The sequence below is a fragment of the Arachis stenosperma genome, chromosome 9 (genome assembly GCF_014773155.1).
Source record: "Arachis stenosperma cultivar V10309 chromosome 9, arast.V10309.gnm1.PFL2, whole genome shotgun sequence".
Lineage (NCBI taxonomy): Eukaryota > Viridiplantae > Streptophyta > Magnoliopsida > Fabales > Fabaceae > Arachis > Arachis stenosperma.
In genome coordinates this window covers 160,584,385-160,599,455 of record NC_080385.1, presented here as the reverse complement: position 1 = coordinate 160,599,455, position 15,071 = coordinate 160,584,385, and the positions used below count along the sequence as shown (strand labels likewise).

The 15,071-nt window shown below is 31.9% G+C and overlaps 2 protein-coding genes across 2 annotated transcripts; both read left to right on the top strand.

Annotated features, from left to right (window-relative positions):
• The first annotated feature begins 1,148 nt into the window (after positions 1-1,148).
• On the top strand, positions 1,149-3,767 carry LOC130947776 (hevamine-A-like). Its single transcript, XM_057876486.1, has 2 exons — positions 1,149-1,717; positions 2,975-3,767. Exons 1-2 carry the CDS (start codon positions 1,191-1,193, stop codon positions 3,468-3,470), a joined length of 1,023 nt encoding a protein of 340 aa, XP_057732469.1. The 5' UTR covers positions 1,149-1,190; the 3' UTR covers positions 3,471-3,767.
• An 8,678-nt stretch (positions 3,768-12,445) lies between these two features.
• Positions 12,446-14,397, top strand: LOC130951037 (hevamine-A-like). The gene is made up of 2 exons (XM_057879650.1): positions 12,446-13,007; positions 13,713-14,397. The coding sequence occupies exons 1-2, from the start codon at positions 12,484-12,486 to the stop codon at positions 14,206-14,208; spliced, it is 1,020 nt and encodes a 339-aa protein (XP_057735633.1). The 5' UTR covers positions 12,446-12,483; the 3' UTR covers positions 14,209-14,397.
• Positions 14,398-15,071: the final 674 nt, after the last annotated feature.

The following is a 15,071-nucleotide window of genomic DNA, read 5'->3' as shown; positions in this document are numbered from 1 at the left end:
GATGTAGCAGTTAGCATCTTATATATCCTGAACGTTAAAAGACAAATAACAAAAGCATATTCCTCTTTATTCTCACAGGCTAATGTCATAGATAACATTTACAAACACATGAAAACGTCGAATAAACGTTGAAATGCCTCGAAAGGATGTTACACGGGTGTTGAATACGCAAGCATTCAACATGATAAGATTGGTAGATTAAGGTTTTTTCTGGGGGGTTGTACTGACAATTTTTAATATCGAACACATCTTTTGCATGCTTAATTTGATTTCTGAATAATCAAGTGTACTAATCCTATACTACGTGATCTGTAGTTTCTCATCAATAATTGATCATATTTTAAATACCTAGAGACTTGTACATCTTAAGGGGCTAAGGATGAAAGCTACTAAGCTAATAGTAGCGGAACTCACGGGTATTTAATTTGTAATTTGATTGCCCAATTAAAATCGATTTGAACTAATTATATTGATTCTTTATTTAAAGGATAATTAGGGTTGAATCTAATTAAATTTGACCTTAATTAATTTAAAATTTTAGAAATAATTTATTTTTTTTAGATTTTAAATGTTTTTATTTAAATTTTGAATTTTTTAATAATAATTTAAATTTAAATATTTAAAAAAATATAAAAAATATTTTTTTATGGTTCACGATATCTTCCCGCTCGAACTCCATTTAAGGGTTTGTCGTTGGCCAAGTGGCCAATAGATGGATTGCTGCATACAGAATATGGGATTTGGATTCTCTAAAATTTTAAATTTTTACTTTAAAGTGTAAAGTGTGATCTTTTATATTTGAATAGTTTCTCTCTTATATTTTTTTTTTTGTCCCACCTATGAAATAAATAAAGAAAGCATACTCTATCTTCTAAAGTAACAAGTATGTAAATTGACCACCCGGCTAATACGAGTTGATTAACTAGTAAAATTGTTACTTTATTATTTGTTTGGAATATAATAGTAGGTACTACTCAATTTTTAATATCAAACACATCTTTTGCATGCTTAATTTGATTTCTGAATAATCAAGTGTACGAATCTTATACTACGTGGTCCAAAGTTTCTCATCAATAATTGATCACATTTTAAATGCTAGAGACTTCTAGTACATAAGTTATTGTGACCATTATAAATAGGTTACTTCACACTGTCTATGCACCACACTCTCCACTAAAAACAAAACCACTATGGCTTCCAACAAGAGAAGTAACACTCATCAAGCATTAGCATTGCTCCTGTTCTTCCTTCTCACCCTCTCCTCTGCACATGCCAAAGGTGGCATAGCCATCTACTGGGGCCAGAACAATGGCGACGGTACCTTAACCTCCACATGTGACACCGGAAACTTTGAGATTGTGATCCTCGCCTTTCTCTACACTTTCGGTTGTGGCAGAACTCCAGATTGGAACTTTGCTGGCCACTGTGGGCCATGGTCCCCTTGTGACAAACTCGAACCAGAAATTAAACATTGCCAAAGCAACGGTGTGAAGGTGTTCCTCTCCCTTGGAGGAGCCGTTGGGCCTTACTCCTTATGCTCGCCGGAAGATGCCAGGAACGTCTCCGACTACCTTTACAAGAACTTCCTCACTGGCCAAAAGGGTCCATTAGGGAGTGTGTACCTTGATGGCATTGATTTCGACATTGAAGGTGGTGGTGTGAACCTTTATTGGGATGACTTAGCTAGAGAACTCGATGCACGCAGAAAGCAAGACAGGTGCATACTCACAAATATTTATCATTATTATACAAGTTTTATTAATACTTAAAAAATATTACTAAAATTAATTTCATATTTTTTTACATTTTTACAACATCTTTTGTTTTTATTTTTTATATTAAAACGCATAAAAAATAATAATAAATTTTAGAAAAAATAAGAGTGCAACTTTTGTTAAAAATTAATTTGTTATTAAAAATTAAAAAAATTAATTTTAAATTTTAAATATTAAATTTTATATATAAATTATTGATATAAAATATAAAATTTTTTAATTAACTAAAAATGTTATCAAATAATAAAAATAATATTTTAATTTTAGTATAATTATTATAATCATCATAATAATAATCATCGTAATATATACTATGTTAAGAGCGATATATTTCTCTTTTATAATATTAGTTGTGCTTTTGTACTAATTAGGAGCGAAATTAACTTTAGCTAATTAGTTAAAAGATAATTCTCTTACAAAAAAAATTCATTACCTTAATTTTTTAAATTTTAAAATAAAAAAATATCTTAATTAGCTTATATTATAGTTAGTCTTCTAACTTTTTTCTATTAATTATTACAACTAAATTAATCATCAAGGGTCAAGAAAAAAGTTTAAAAGTTAATAATTTTAATTTATATTGACAAATATTTTTAATCGATGAGTGTTAGGCATTAATAAATTTTGTAATTTATAGATATTAATTAGTCATTATTAATATTTTTAATAATATAAAATTACATCTAATAATATAGAATTACTCATTTTTTTATTAATTAAATACTTACCAAATTTTAATAAAAATATTACTTCCTACACTTTTTTTTTAATCAATAGTTCAATATTTTTAGTTTGATAGATTAATGCTATATTTTTAGTCAACATTTTTAAATATTATTAACTAATAATAAAAAATAATACTATCATTTTATATACCGTATTTGATCAACAATAGTTTAAATTCATATTTAAAAAAGTTTACACAATATATATAAATATATATATATATGTAATTTATACCTATGCTTATTTATTTATTTTTTTATAATAAAAAAATTATACCATTTAAATTATAATTCATTGACTTATACTTATATTTATTAAAACATACAAACATAAGTCAATATAGCTTGTCAAAATTTTTATATATAAATTATAAAATTTATTTATTTTAAATAATTTAGTACTAAAATTTGTTAAATCTGCTGGTTCTCAAAATTTTGTGTTATCAAAATATTTTGGATCCGTTACTTCTGTAGGTACTTTTACTTGTCGGCAGCACCACAATGTTTCTTCACAGATTACTACCTTGATACCGCCATTAGAACTTGGCTTTTCGATTACATATTCGTCCAGTTCTACAACAACCCTCCATGCCAATATAGTAACGGCGACGCATCTCTGCTCTTATCTTCTTGGAATACATGGACCTCCTATGTGAAGCTCAATAACACCGTATTTATGGGGCTACCCGCTGCACCTGATGCAGCTCCCAGCGGTGGCTATATTTCACCGCAAGATCTGTGTACTAAGGTTCTTCCAATCATCAAGCAAACTCCTAACTATGGAGGCGTCATGCTATGGGATAGGTTCCGCGATGTTACTAACCACTACAGCGATCAAATCAAGGATTGTGTTAAAGTTGATGATAGTGTTAGGGTTTCGCAAACATTGATGGCAACGTTATCAAACACTATAACTGAATGTGTATCTGCAGCTTTCAACCGCATCATGCCGAAACTAAGATCCTTCTAGAATGAATATCTGCTTTATATGTAACGATGGAATAATAAGTGGCGATGATGATTACTTATTATGAGTTATGTGTAGATCAATATCATCATCACCTTGTGGTATCCAGCTTCTTCAGGCTTTGATTTTTGTAATCAAAGTATGTTGATGCTGTTTTGCATGTGCTGGTTTTTTCTTTGAATAATAAAGGTTTCATACGTAGACCTACTTTAATTATAGTCATCAACCTAGGGTTAATTAATTGCGTTATCTCTATCTTTCATATTTAATTTAAGGGTTAACTATGATGTTTGTTTTTAAGGTTGCTTCTAACTTTTTTTTATTTACAAAATCATCCTTAAAAATTAATTTAATTTTAAAATTGTTCTTTTTGGACCAAAAAATTTTTTATTCTTTCTTTTTTTTTTTTCATCACAAAAGCAGATAAATAAGATAAGAAGCAGAAGCAAAAACAATACACATAAATAATAGAAGCACATAAACAAGACAACCAAAAGATAAACAAAGCAATACACATTGAGAACTAGAAGAGACAAAAATAATAAAGTAGAGTCTTACCTTTTTTTTCAACAAAAGAAACAAAAGCAGAAACAACCAAAAGCATCAACAACAACAATGAAATAAAAAGGAATAAACAGAAATAACTAGAAACATCAACAACAACAACAACAATGGAATAAACAAAAATAAAATACCTTCCTTTAAATTTAAAAAATAAAAAAAATAAAAAATTGAAACAGCACTGCAGAGACTTCAAGGGAAAGTAAGTAATCTGCGAATCACGAGAAGAAGGGCTACGACGGTGGGGGAGGGGCTGCGATGGTAAACTGTGAATCGTGAGGGAAGGAAAGCTGCAGTGGTAGTGGCGGATTGCGTGGAAAGGACTGTGGCAGTGGTGGTAACGCCGTGAATTGAAACGAGAATGGAGATACGGTGGTCGACGACGCTGCGAATTGTGACGAGAACAGTTTTGCGTTGGTCGGCGGCGCTGCGAATCACGAGGAAAATACTGCGACGCACGATGCAAATCGCGAGGAATGACGACACTCTTGAGGGCTGGCAGTGGATTTCCTTCTCCCTCTTCTTTCCTGAACACTGCCGATTCCCTTTCCCCTTCTTCTTTAACTTTTTTTTTAATTTTCAGTTAGGGATAATTTGATAATGAAAATTAAAATTTTAGTAAAAATGACTATTTTTTAATTAAACTTTAGAGGCGATTTTATAAACAAAAAATATTAAAGATAAAAAAAATTTTCAATTCCTATCTTATAACTAAAATCGTACTTAACCTTTAATTTGATTAAACAACCTAATCTAGAAGTTTAGATATGAATAAGAGAAAAAGACAAATAGATTATTGACCATTTGATCCGCAAACATTTAAATTATAAAAAATTTGAATATACATTTAAATTTCTGACTTTTTCAAAATCTGAACATATTGATTTCTCATATTCATTTGTATCTTTTAGACTCAACGAAAAAAATCAAACGTGACTCCTGATATATACTGACCTGGTTAATATGAATACATACGTAAAAAATTTTTTAAAATTGAACAAATTAAACTAAAAAATTAATATATCTAAATTTTAAAAAAATAAAAGATTATCAATTTTTTTTTCTATAAATAATTATTTGATAGTGACTGTATGGTCAGTGGGGTATACTCGCATTGATAAAGGACAAACTTCTGATTCACTTCTAATTTTACGTGTTTCCACATATCTCAACAGTATTGTTAATCACGTGATAATCAAATCCAACACATTTGTAATAAGTATCTTTCTTGGTCTACTGTTAGAAACTTAAAATATTTATTGTCAAGAGTAATTAATTTTTTTGGTTGGGATGTAAGTGCTCTAATAAATAAAGTAGGCAGTCAAAATTGTAAAATTTAATTATTATCTTATTTGTTTATTTTTATGGCATAATACAATATTTTGGAAATAAAAATATTAGGCAATTAATATTTTTTATGTCTTATATTTAAATTTAATACTAATTAATTTCCTTTTTTCAGAAACACTAAAAGACAATAACTTTTACAAAAAAAGGTTTCAAAAAACATTTGAAATCATAAAATAATTTAAAGAAATACTAATTTAACAACTAGAAAGGAATTAATTTATTCAAATACTGATCTTTGATGTAAGTAATCTTACCTGACAGAGTATGTGAGACACCGTTGGCAGGAAACAAGCGTTCAATTCAACGGGAAGGGGGTTCAGGTTATGACAATTATAGAGCTGATGGGAATCAAGTATCTTACGGAAATGAATTTTTTTAATTTTTTTAATAATTGAAAAAGTAAAGTGTGATATTTTATTATTAATTTTATAAAATTGGACTAAAAATAAATATGAGAGAGAATAATAAAAAATTAGAGATCATACTTTACATTTTTAATTTTTTTTTTAACAATTAAAAACATCCATTCCCTCGTCTCGCTTAGTTTCCAGGAAAATGTTTCAGGGTGATTGATCTTTGATGTAAGTAACTTTACCTGGCTTCTACAGATAATTTTTATATGCAAACTTGTTGATAATTAAAGCAACTTGTAAAATCATTCACCGCCATTTACAAAAGTTTAGTCAAAATTTGGTCAAACATTAAAGGAAGTAAATTTGAAATGATTATTATGGAAATAACTAGAAATGTTACAAAGGATCATGGTCAAATGTTCAAAGATTTACAGTTGGATAATTTCTTCTACAACTTTTAATAAGTTACCAAAGATCCAAGCTTAATCATTAAGCTTAGGTTACAAGTTGTTTAGTTTTAAAGCCACCAAATACAACTATAAATAGGTGGTGCATCTCTTATATTTTGTGTCCCATATATATGAAAAAGAATGCTTAGTATTTGTTTTTGTAAAATTCTCTCTTTGTTAATATGAGTATTAGTGAGTTTGAGAAATTAAAAATATGATAGCGTCATTTATATGAGTGAGTGATTTTGGGACCAATTAAGTGTGGGTATTATACTTACATTTGGTATCAGAGCTGGTTAATCCAGCGCCTGGTGTTTGACAGTTTGTAAGGTGTGGGAGAGTTCTCACATAGTTGTTTATTCATAGAATCAGTATGGCAAACACTTTCAATATTGTGTGGTCCGGTCCCAAGTTAGATGGGTAACTTGATTATAGTTATTGGGAGACTTTGATGTTTACCCATTTGAAGGCCCAGAACCTGTGGAACTTCATTGAACCAGGTTTGCAAGAAGGAGCAGATGCTGCTCAACAGAGGAGAGATCAATTGGCGCTATCTCAAATTCATCAAGGAGTAGATTATACAGTGTTTGGCAAAATAGCAAATGCCAAAAGTGTAAAGGAAGCATGGAACACGTTGAAGCTGTCATACAAAGGCGTAGATAAAGCTAAAAAAGCAAAGCTACAGTCTTTAAGAAGAGAATATGAAAGGTACGAGATGTCTAGCTCAGAAACCGTTGAGCAATATTTTACTCGTGTTACAGATCTTGTCAATAAGATGAGAGTCTATGGAGAAGATATGCCCGATAGCAAAGTAGTGGAGAAAATTCTTCGCACCATGCCGAGGAAGTATGACCATGTGGTGACTACGATACTAGAGTCACATGATATGGACACCATGACGATTGTAGAGTTGCAAGGAACCATGGAAAGCCACATCAGTAGAATACTGGAGAAGTCTGAAAAATCAACCGAAGAAGCCCTGAAAAGCCGAGTGAATTTCAACAACGTTGCAGAATCAAACTGTACACAAGAAGGACGAGGTCGTGGTTTTAATTTTCAAAGTAGAGGCAGAGGAAGTTTCAGAGGTAGAGGTCGTGGCAATTACAACCAAGGAAGTTACAACAATTTTACACCACCTAATCAAGGAAGAGGTGGAACGAATTTCAGGCCTGTCAACCGAGGAAGAGGTCGAGGCAATTTTTATCAAGAAAGAACCAATTTCAACTGTTTTCATTGTGGAAAGTATGGACACAAAGCAGCAAATTGCAGATTCAAAGTGATGAATAATAATCAAGCACACGTTGCAGAAAATCAGCATCAAAATACTGAAAACAATTCGGGTACTCAGACTTTATTTTTTACAAGTAATTCATGTGCTGAAGATGAAAATATATGGTACTTGGATAATTCTTGCAGTAATCATATGTCTGGTAGAAAGGAGTTATTTTCTTCATTAGATGATTCAGTTAAACTATTATTAAAGTTTGGTAATAGTACAAAGATCCCTATTGAAGGAAAAGGGCACATATCAATTAGATTGAAAGATGGTTCTCTGGGTTATATTTCTGATGTTTTCTATGCTCCTGAACTTGATTACAATTTACTGAGTATGGGGCAATTATCTGAGAAGGGATATAAGATGATAACTTATCGTGGATATTGCACTGTATATGACAACAATGGAAGGTTCATTGATAAAGCAAAGATGACTTCAAACAGAATGTTTCCGTTAAAAATTCAACATGTTAATCCCTCTTGCATGAGTTCTGAGATACTTGATGATAACTGGTTGTGGCATATGCGGTTTGGACACTTTCATTTTTCTGGCTTAAACTACCTGTCAAGAAAAGGACTTGTTTCTGGTCTACCACGGATTCATATTCCCAATTGTATTTGTGAGATTTGTCAATTGGGAAAGAAGCACAGAGATCCATTCCCTCCAGGAAAGTCTTGGAGAGCTAGAAGATTACTTGAAATTGTGCATTCAGATCTTTGTTCTGTAGAAGTTCCAAGTAATGGTGGTAGTAGGTACTTTATCACTTTTATTGATGATTTTAGTAGATATACATGGGTATACTTTCTGAAGCAAAAATCAGAAGCATGTGATGTCTTTAAGACATTCAAGGCGTTTGTCGAAAAATAAAGTGGCTGTAAAATCAAAATTCTCAGAACAGACAGAGGAACAAAATATCTTGCATGTTCAGAATACTTTAAGCAACACGGAATTCAACACCAACTAACAACTAGATACACTCCTCAACAAAATTGAGTTGCTGAAAGAAAGAATAGAACCATCATGGATATGGTCAGATGCATGCTCAAGTCAAAAATAAATGCCTAAAGAGTTTTGGGCAGAAGCAGTCGCAACAGCAGTTCATATTTTAAACAGGTGTCCAACAAAAAGTGTTCGTGATAAAACTCCAGAGGAAGGTTGGAGTGGAAAGCCGCCTTCCATTCATCATTTCAGAGTTTTTGGGTGTATCGCTTATGCCCATGTACCAAATCAATTAAGGAAGAAGTTAGATGACAAAGGTGAGAAATGTATCTTTATTGGCTATAGCACAGACTCAAAAGCATACAAGTTGTATAATCCAGAAACAAAGAAAGTGATCATCAGCAGAGACGTGACGTTTGACGAGAAAGCCATGTGGGACTGGAACACAAAGACAGAAAAACAGTCGATTGTAATTTCAAATACATGTGATGATAATGAAGAAAGACAATCAGACACAACCAAACAACCAGAATCATCTAGAAGACCTCAAAGAGAGAGGAGACTACCTGCTAGATTAGCAGATTATGAAGTTGGCAATGACAACGATCCGTCCGATGAAGAAATCATAAATTTTGCTCTATTTTCAGATTGTGAGCCGTTGAACTTTGAAGAAGCCTTTAAAGACAACAATTGGAAGAAAGCAATGGATGAGGAGATTCATGCCATTGAGAAGAATGACACATAGGAGCTGACAGATTTACCAGCAGATAAGAAGCCGATTGGAGTAAAGTGGGTTTACAAGACTAAGTACAAACCCAATGGTGAAGTTGATCGTTTCAAAGCATGATTAGTTACCAAGGGATATAAACAAAAGCCAGGTATCGATTATTTTGAAGTATTTGCTCCTGTTGCTAGGTTAGACACTATTCGTATGATTATTTCACTCTCGGCTCAAAATAAGTGGAAGATACATCAAATGGATGTTAAGTCTGCATTTCTAAATGGCACTCTAGAAGAAGAAGTGTATGTTGAGCAACCTGTAGGATATGAAGTTCTTGGAAAAGAAGATAAAGTTTATAAATTGAAGAAAGCTTTGTACGGATTAAAGCAAGCACCAAGAGCATGGTACAAGAAGATTGATTCTTATTTCATTGAGAATGGTTTTAGAAAATGTCCGTTTGAGCATACTCTTTATATCAAGTTCGTTGAAAATGGAGATATCTTGATCGTGTGTCTTTATGTTGATGATTTGATCTTTACTGGGAACAATTTGAAGATAATTGCAGAATTCAGGGAGGCTATGATAAAGCACTTTGAAATGACAGATATGGGCTTGATGTCTTACTTTCTTGGCATTGAAGTAGTTCAAAAAGATGGTGGAATTTTCATTTCTCAAAAGAAATATGCAAATGATATTTTGAAGAAATTTCAGATGGAGCACTCAAAACCAGTTTCTACTCCAGTCGAAGAGAAGTTCAAATTGTTGAGAAAAGATAAAGGAAGAGCAGTAAATCCCACATACTACAAAAGCTTGATTGGAAGTCTAAGATACTTGACTGCGGCTAGACCAGATATTGTGTTTGGAGTTGGTTTGCTTAGCAGATTTATGGAGGAGTCTTGTATCAACCATTTGCAAGCGGCAAAGAGAATTCTTCGATATATCAAAGGTACTTTAAATGATGGAATTTATTATGAGAATACTAATGAAGTAAATCTTGTTGGCTACACTGATAGTGATTGGGCCGGAGATATAGAAACAAAAAAAAGTACTTTAGGGTTTGTATTTCATCTTGGTTCTGGTGCAATTTCATGGTCGTCAAAGAAACAACCAGTAGTAGCACTATCTACAGCAGAAGCAGAATATATAACAGCAGCAAGTTGTGCAACACAAGCAGTTTGGCTAAGAAGAATTCTTGAAGAATTAAACGAGAAACAAAGTACTCCAACAACAATATTTTGTGATAACAAGTCAGCTATTGCACTTTGCAAAAATCCAGTATTTCATGGAAGATCGAAGCATATTGATATTCGATTTCACAAAATCAGAGAGTTGGTGAATGAAAAAGAAGTTGTGATCGAGTACTGTCCAACTGAAGAACAAGTTGTAGATATCTTTACAAAACCGTTGAAAATAGAGTTTTTTTACAAATTAAAAAAAATGCTTGGAATGATTAATTCTGCAAGTTTGATTTAAGGAAAGCAATGTTGATAATTAAATCAACTTGTAAAATCATTCACCGCCATTTACAAAAGTTTAGTCAAAACTTGGTCAAACATTGAAGGAAGTAAATTTGAAATTATTATCATGGAAGTAACTAGAAATGTTACAAAGGATCATGGTCAAATGTTCAAAGATTTACAGCTGGATAGTTTCTTCTACAACTTTCAATAAGTTACCAAAGATCCAAGCTTAATCACTAAGCTTAGGTTACAAGTTGTTTAGTTTTAAAATCGCCAAATACAACTATAAATAGGTGGTGCATCTCTTATATTTTGTGTCCCATATATATGAAAAAGAATGCTTAGTATTTATTTTTGTAAAATTCTCTCCTTGTTAATATGAGTATTAGTGAGTTTGAGAAATTAAAAATATGATAGCGTCATTTATACGAGTGAATGATTCTGGGGCCAATTAAGTGTGGATATTATACTTACAAAACTTGCAAAACAGAATAACCCAAGATGTGTACTTTAGTTTTTCAGCCACAAATGGTGGATGCTAGTGTCTTGGACTCTGGAGTTGTATATTTGCTTTTCCGGTGTCACAATACTAGTGTACTAGCATGATTAGTTGATTCACTTTCATAAGTCATTAAATTAATTTGTTCAAATTTGATGTATTTGACATATGTATAATAATGTATTTTTAGTGCATTGCTTCTGGCTTTCTGCTACATGCATGACAACTTGTTTCTGGTATTAACTTTCTGGAAAATGGGTAGAAAAAATGGGACGCTATTTTACGCTTCGAAAATATTTATGTAACTATGAAAGTTTCTTTTGCATTAGACAACTTTCAATTGATAACTTATAGAAAGGTTATCAGGTGTACCGAGAACATCGGTATTCCAGTTATTTTAACCGTTGATTTAAATTATAAAAAATATATATAATATATATTAATTAAAATCAACGGTTAAAACAACTGAAACACCGATGTTCTTAGGTACACTTGATAACTTTCCTAACTTATATAGATAATTCGTAACTTTAGTCTATGCTAAACAATTTAATTTGTTGGCAAATCATGCATGATAACTTGTTGGTTACCCATGGTTGATTTATCATTTATCTAAGTATCTCTGCAATGTATATGTGACTCTGTTTTCTGACATTGCTTTATGCATTATTATTGTAACCTGTTAACTCGCGTCTAAAGTCGAATAGCTCAAATAATAAATATTATTATAAGTTGGAGTTACACGGGTTGCACGAGTTCACTCTTTAGAAGTGTTAGGTTGATTATTATATTCTGTTTTTGAATAGCTATTTCCTTGTAATTTTCTGTTTCTTTTTCTTTTTGGAACGTTGTTTCTTCTATTTCTATATTCACTCTTCTTATTACTAGCTGACTAGCTTCCGTATGTAAATTTTTATAGCATTTGTAAATTAATGCAGCAAATTCACGCCAGTTTCAATTATTTAAGATGTGGCAATTAGCATCATATATATCCAAATTAAAAGACATATAAATAATAACAAAACCATATATTCCTCTTTATTCTCACAGGTTACTGTTTACAAACACATGGATAAACGCTGAAGTAATCTTATAGTAGAGTAAATCGATAGTAGCTGCAGCATGTTACACGTGTGTTGAACACACAGAAGCATTCAACATGATAAGATTGGTACATTAAGTTTTCTTGGGGGGATGTACTGACAATTTTTAATATCAAGCACATCTTTTGCATGCTTAATTTAATTTCTGAATAGTGAAGTGCACGAATCCTATACTACATGATCCAAAGTTTCTCATCAATAATTGATCATATTTTAAAATTAGGACTTCTAGTACATAAATTATTGTAACCATTATAAACAAGTTACTTCACACTCTCTCACTAAATTAAAAACAGAAAACCACTATGGCTTCCAACAAGAGTAGTAGTACTCATCAACCATTAACATTGCTCCCCTTCTTCCTCCTCACCCTCTCCTCTGCACATGCCAAAGGTGGCATAGCCATCTACTGGGGCCAGAACAATGGCGACGGCACCTTAACCTCCACATGCGACACCGGAAACTACGAGATTGTGATCCTCGCCTTTCTCTCCACTTTCGGTTGTGACAGAACTCCAGAATGGAACTTTGCTGGCCACTGTGGATCATGGTCCCCTTGTGTAAAACTCGAACCGGAAATCGAACATTGCCAAAGAAACGGTGTGAAGGTGTTCCTCTCCCTTGGAGGAGCCCTTGGGTTCTACTCCTTATGCTCGCCGGAAGATGCCAAGAGCGTCTCCGACTACCTTTATTACAACTTCCTGAGTGGCCAAAGGGGTCCATTGGGGAGTGTGTACCTTGATGGCATTGATTTCGACATTGAAAGTGGTTCAAACCTTTATTGGGATGACTTAGCTAGAGAACTCGATACACGCAGAAAGCAAGACAGGTGCATACTCACAAATATTTATCATTATTATATACAAGTTTTACCAATACTTAAAAAATATTACTAAAATTAATTTCATATCTTTTTACATTTTTATAACATCCTTTGTTTTTATTTTTTTTTATATTAAAAAGCATAGTAAATGCTAATTAATTTTAGAGAAAATAAGAGTGCAATTTTTGTTAAAAATTAATTTGTTATTAAAAATAAAAATAGGAAAAAAATATTATAAAAATTTTAAAAATATTATCTTAATTTGATATAATTAATATAATCATCATAATAATAGTCATCAAAATATATAGTGAAAAAAATCTAGCCAATACTTTTATTAAATTTTAATCAACAGTTAACCATAAAAAAAGATTAAATAATCTTACACTATTAAAAATATTATTGATGTCTACAAATCACATCATTTACTTGCCCTAATACTCCTCATATACAGTGTTAAGAGCGATGTATTTCTCTTTTATAATATTAGTTATCACAACTAAATTAACCATCAAACGGTCAATCCAAGAGAAAAATTTAAAAGCCAACGATTTTAATCAATAATTCAATATTAACTAGTATTATATTTTTAGATTCACATATAAAAATCACGTAATTTATAATTATATTTATTAAAATTTTTGTAGAGAAATTAATAAAATTTATTTATTCTAAATAATTTAGTATTTTGGATGTGTTACTTGTGTGTAGGTACTTTTACTTGTCGGCAGCACCACAATGTGTCTTCACAGATCACTACCTTGATACCGCCATTAGAACTTGGCTTTTCGATTACCTCTTCGTCCAGTTCTACAACAACCCTCCATGTCAATATAGTAACGGCGACGCATCTCTGCTCTTATCTTCTTGGAATACATGGACCTCCTATGTGAAGATCAATAACACCGTGTTTATGGGGCTACCCGCAGCATCTGATGCAGCTCCAAGCGGTGGCTATATTCCACCGGAAGATCTGTGTACTGAGGTTCTTCCAACCATCAAGCAAACTCCTAACTATGGAGGCGTCATGCTATGGGATAGGTTCCGCGATGTTACTAACCACTACAGCGATCAAATCAAGGATTGTGTTAAAGTTGATGATAGTGTTAGGGTTTCACAGACTGTGATGGCAACGTTATCAAACACTGTATATGAATGTGTATCTGCTGCTTTCAACCGCATCATACCAAAGCTAAGACCTTTTTAGAATGAATATCTGCTATGTAATGATGGAATAATAGGTGGTGGTGATGAATGATGATTACTTATGAGTTATATGCAATCAATATCATCATCACCTTAATTAGCATCTACAGGCTTTGATTCTTGTTGTGTTCAAAGTATGTTGATGCTGTTATGCATGTACTGGCTTTTGCTTTGAATAATAATACAAAGGTTTCACACGTAGACCTACTTTAATTTTAGTTAATTGCGTTCTCTCTATCCCTAGTCAAAATTTATCATATTTAATTTGATTAAACAATATAATCTAGAAGTTTAGATATGAATTATTTGATAGTGATTGTATGATCGGTCATCAGTGGGGTATACTCGCATTGATAGAGGACAAACTTCTGATTCACTTCTAATTTACGTGTTTTCACATATCTCAACAAGGTGAATCTCAACAATTTCAACAATAAAAATTAAAGTATAGATAAACAATATATATATAATAAACAATACAAACAATAAAATAATAAAAATAAAATGATTTTTAAAATTTAAATTTTTAATTAATTAAATAATTATTATCAAATTTTAAATTTAAATTTTAAATCAATTAAATTAAATCATCCTTTTAATTTTTTTTATTTAAATTATTGCTTGTTCTTAATTTACAAGACAACCATGATTCGGAAGGTGATTTGGACAATGGTGGAAGCAATACAGTTCTGCGACACAGACCTAAAGGCCGTCCCTCACAATGACAAAATTTCGTAATGCTGCTGTCCTCCCCTCTCCGTAGCCCGTTTAGATGACGTAGCGCAGCCACACTCATCCGTTTTTATCACCTTCTTGTACTGCCTCTGTCTCTTCCATTTACGTGTATAGGAGCGTCATCACCGT

Excerpts from the sequence above, each read along its gene's own strand:
- LOC130947776 (XM_057876486.1), top strand. The coding sequence starts at position 1,191 with ATGGCTTCCAACAAGAGAAGTAACACTCATCAAGCATTAGCATTGCTC. Across the intron at positions 1,718-2,974 it reads GCACGCAGAAAGCAAGACAG|GTACTTTTACTTGTCGGCAG; the intron begins GTGCATACTCAC and ends TTACTTCTGTAG.
- LOC130951037 (XM_057879650.1), top strand. The coding sequence starts at position 12,484 with ATGGCTTCCAACAAGAGTAGTAGTACTCATCAACCATTAACATTGCTC. Across the intron at positions 13,008-13,712 it reads ACACGCAGAAAGCAAGACAG|GTACTTTTACTTGTCGGCAG; the intron begins GTGCATACTCAC and ends ACTTGTGTGTAG.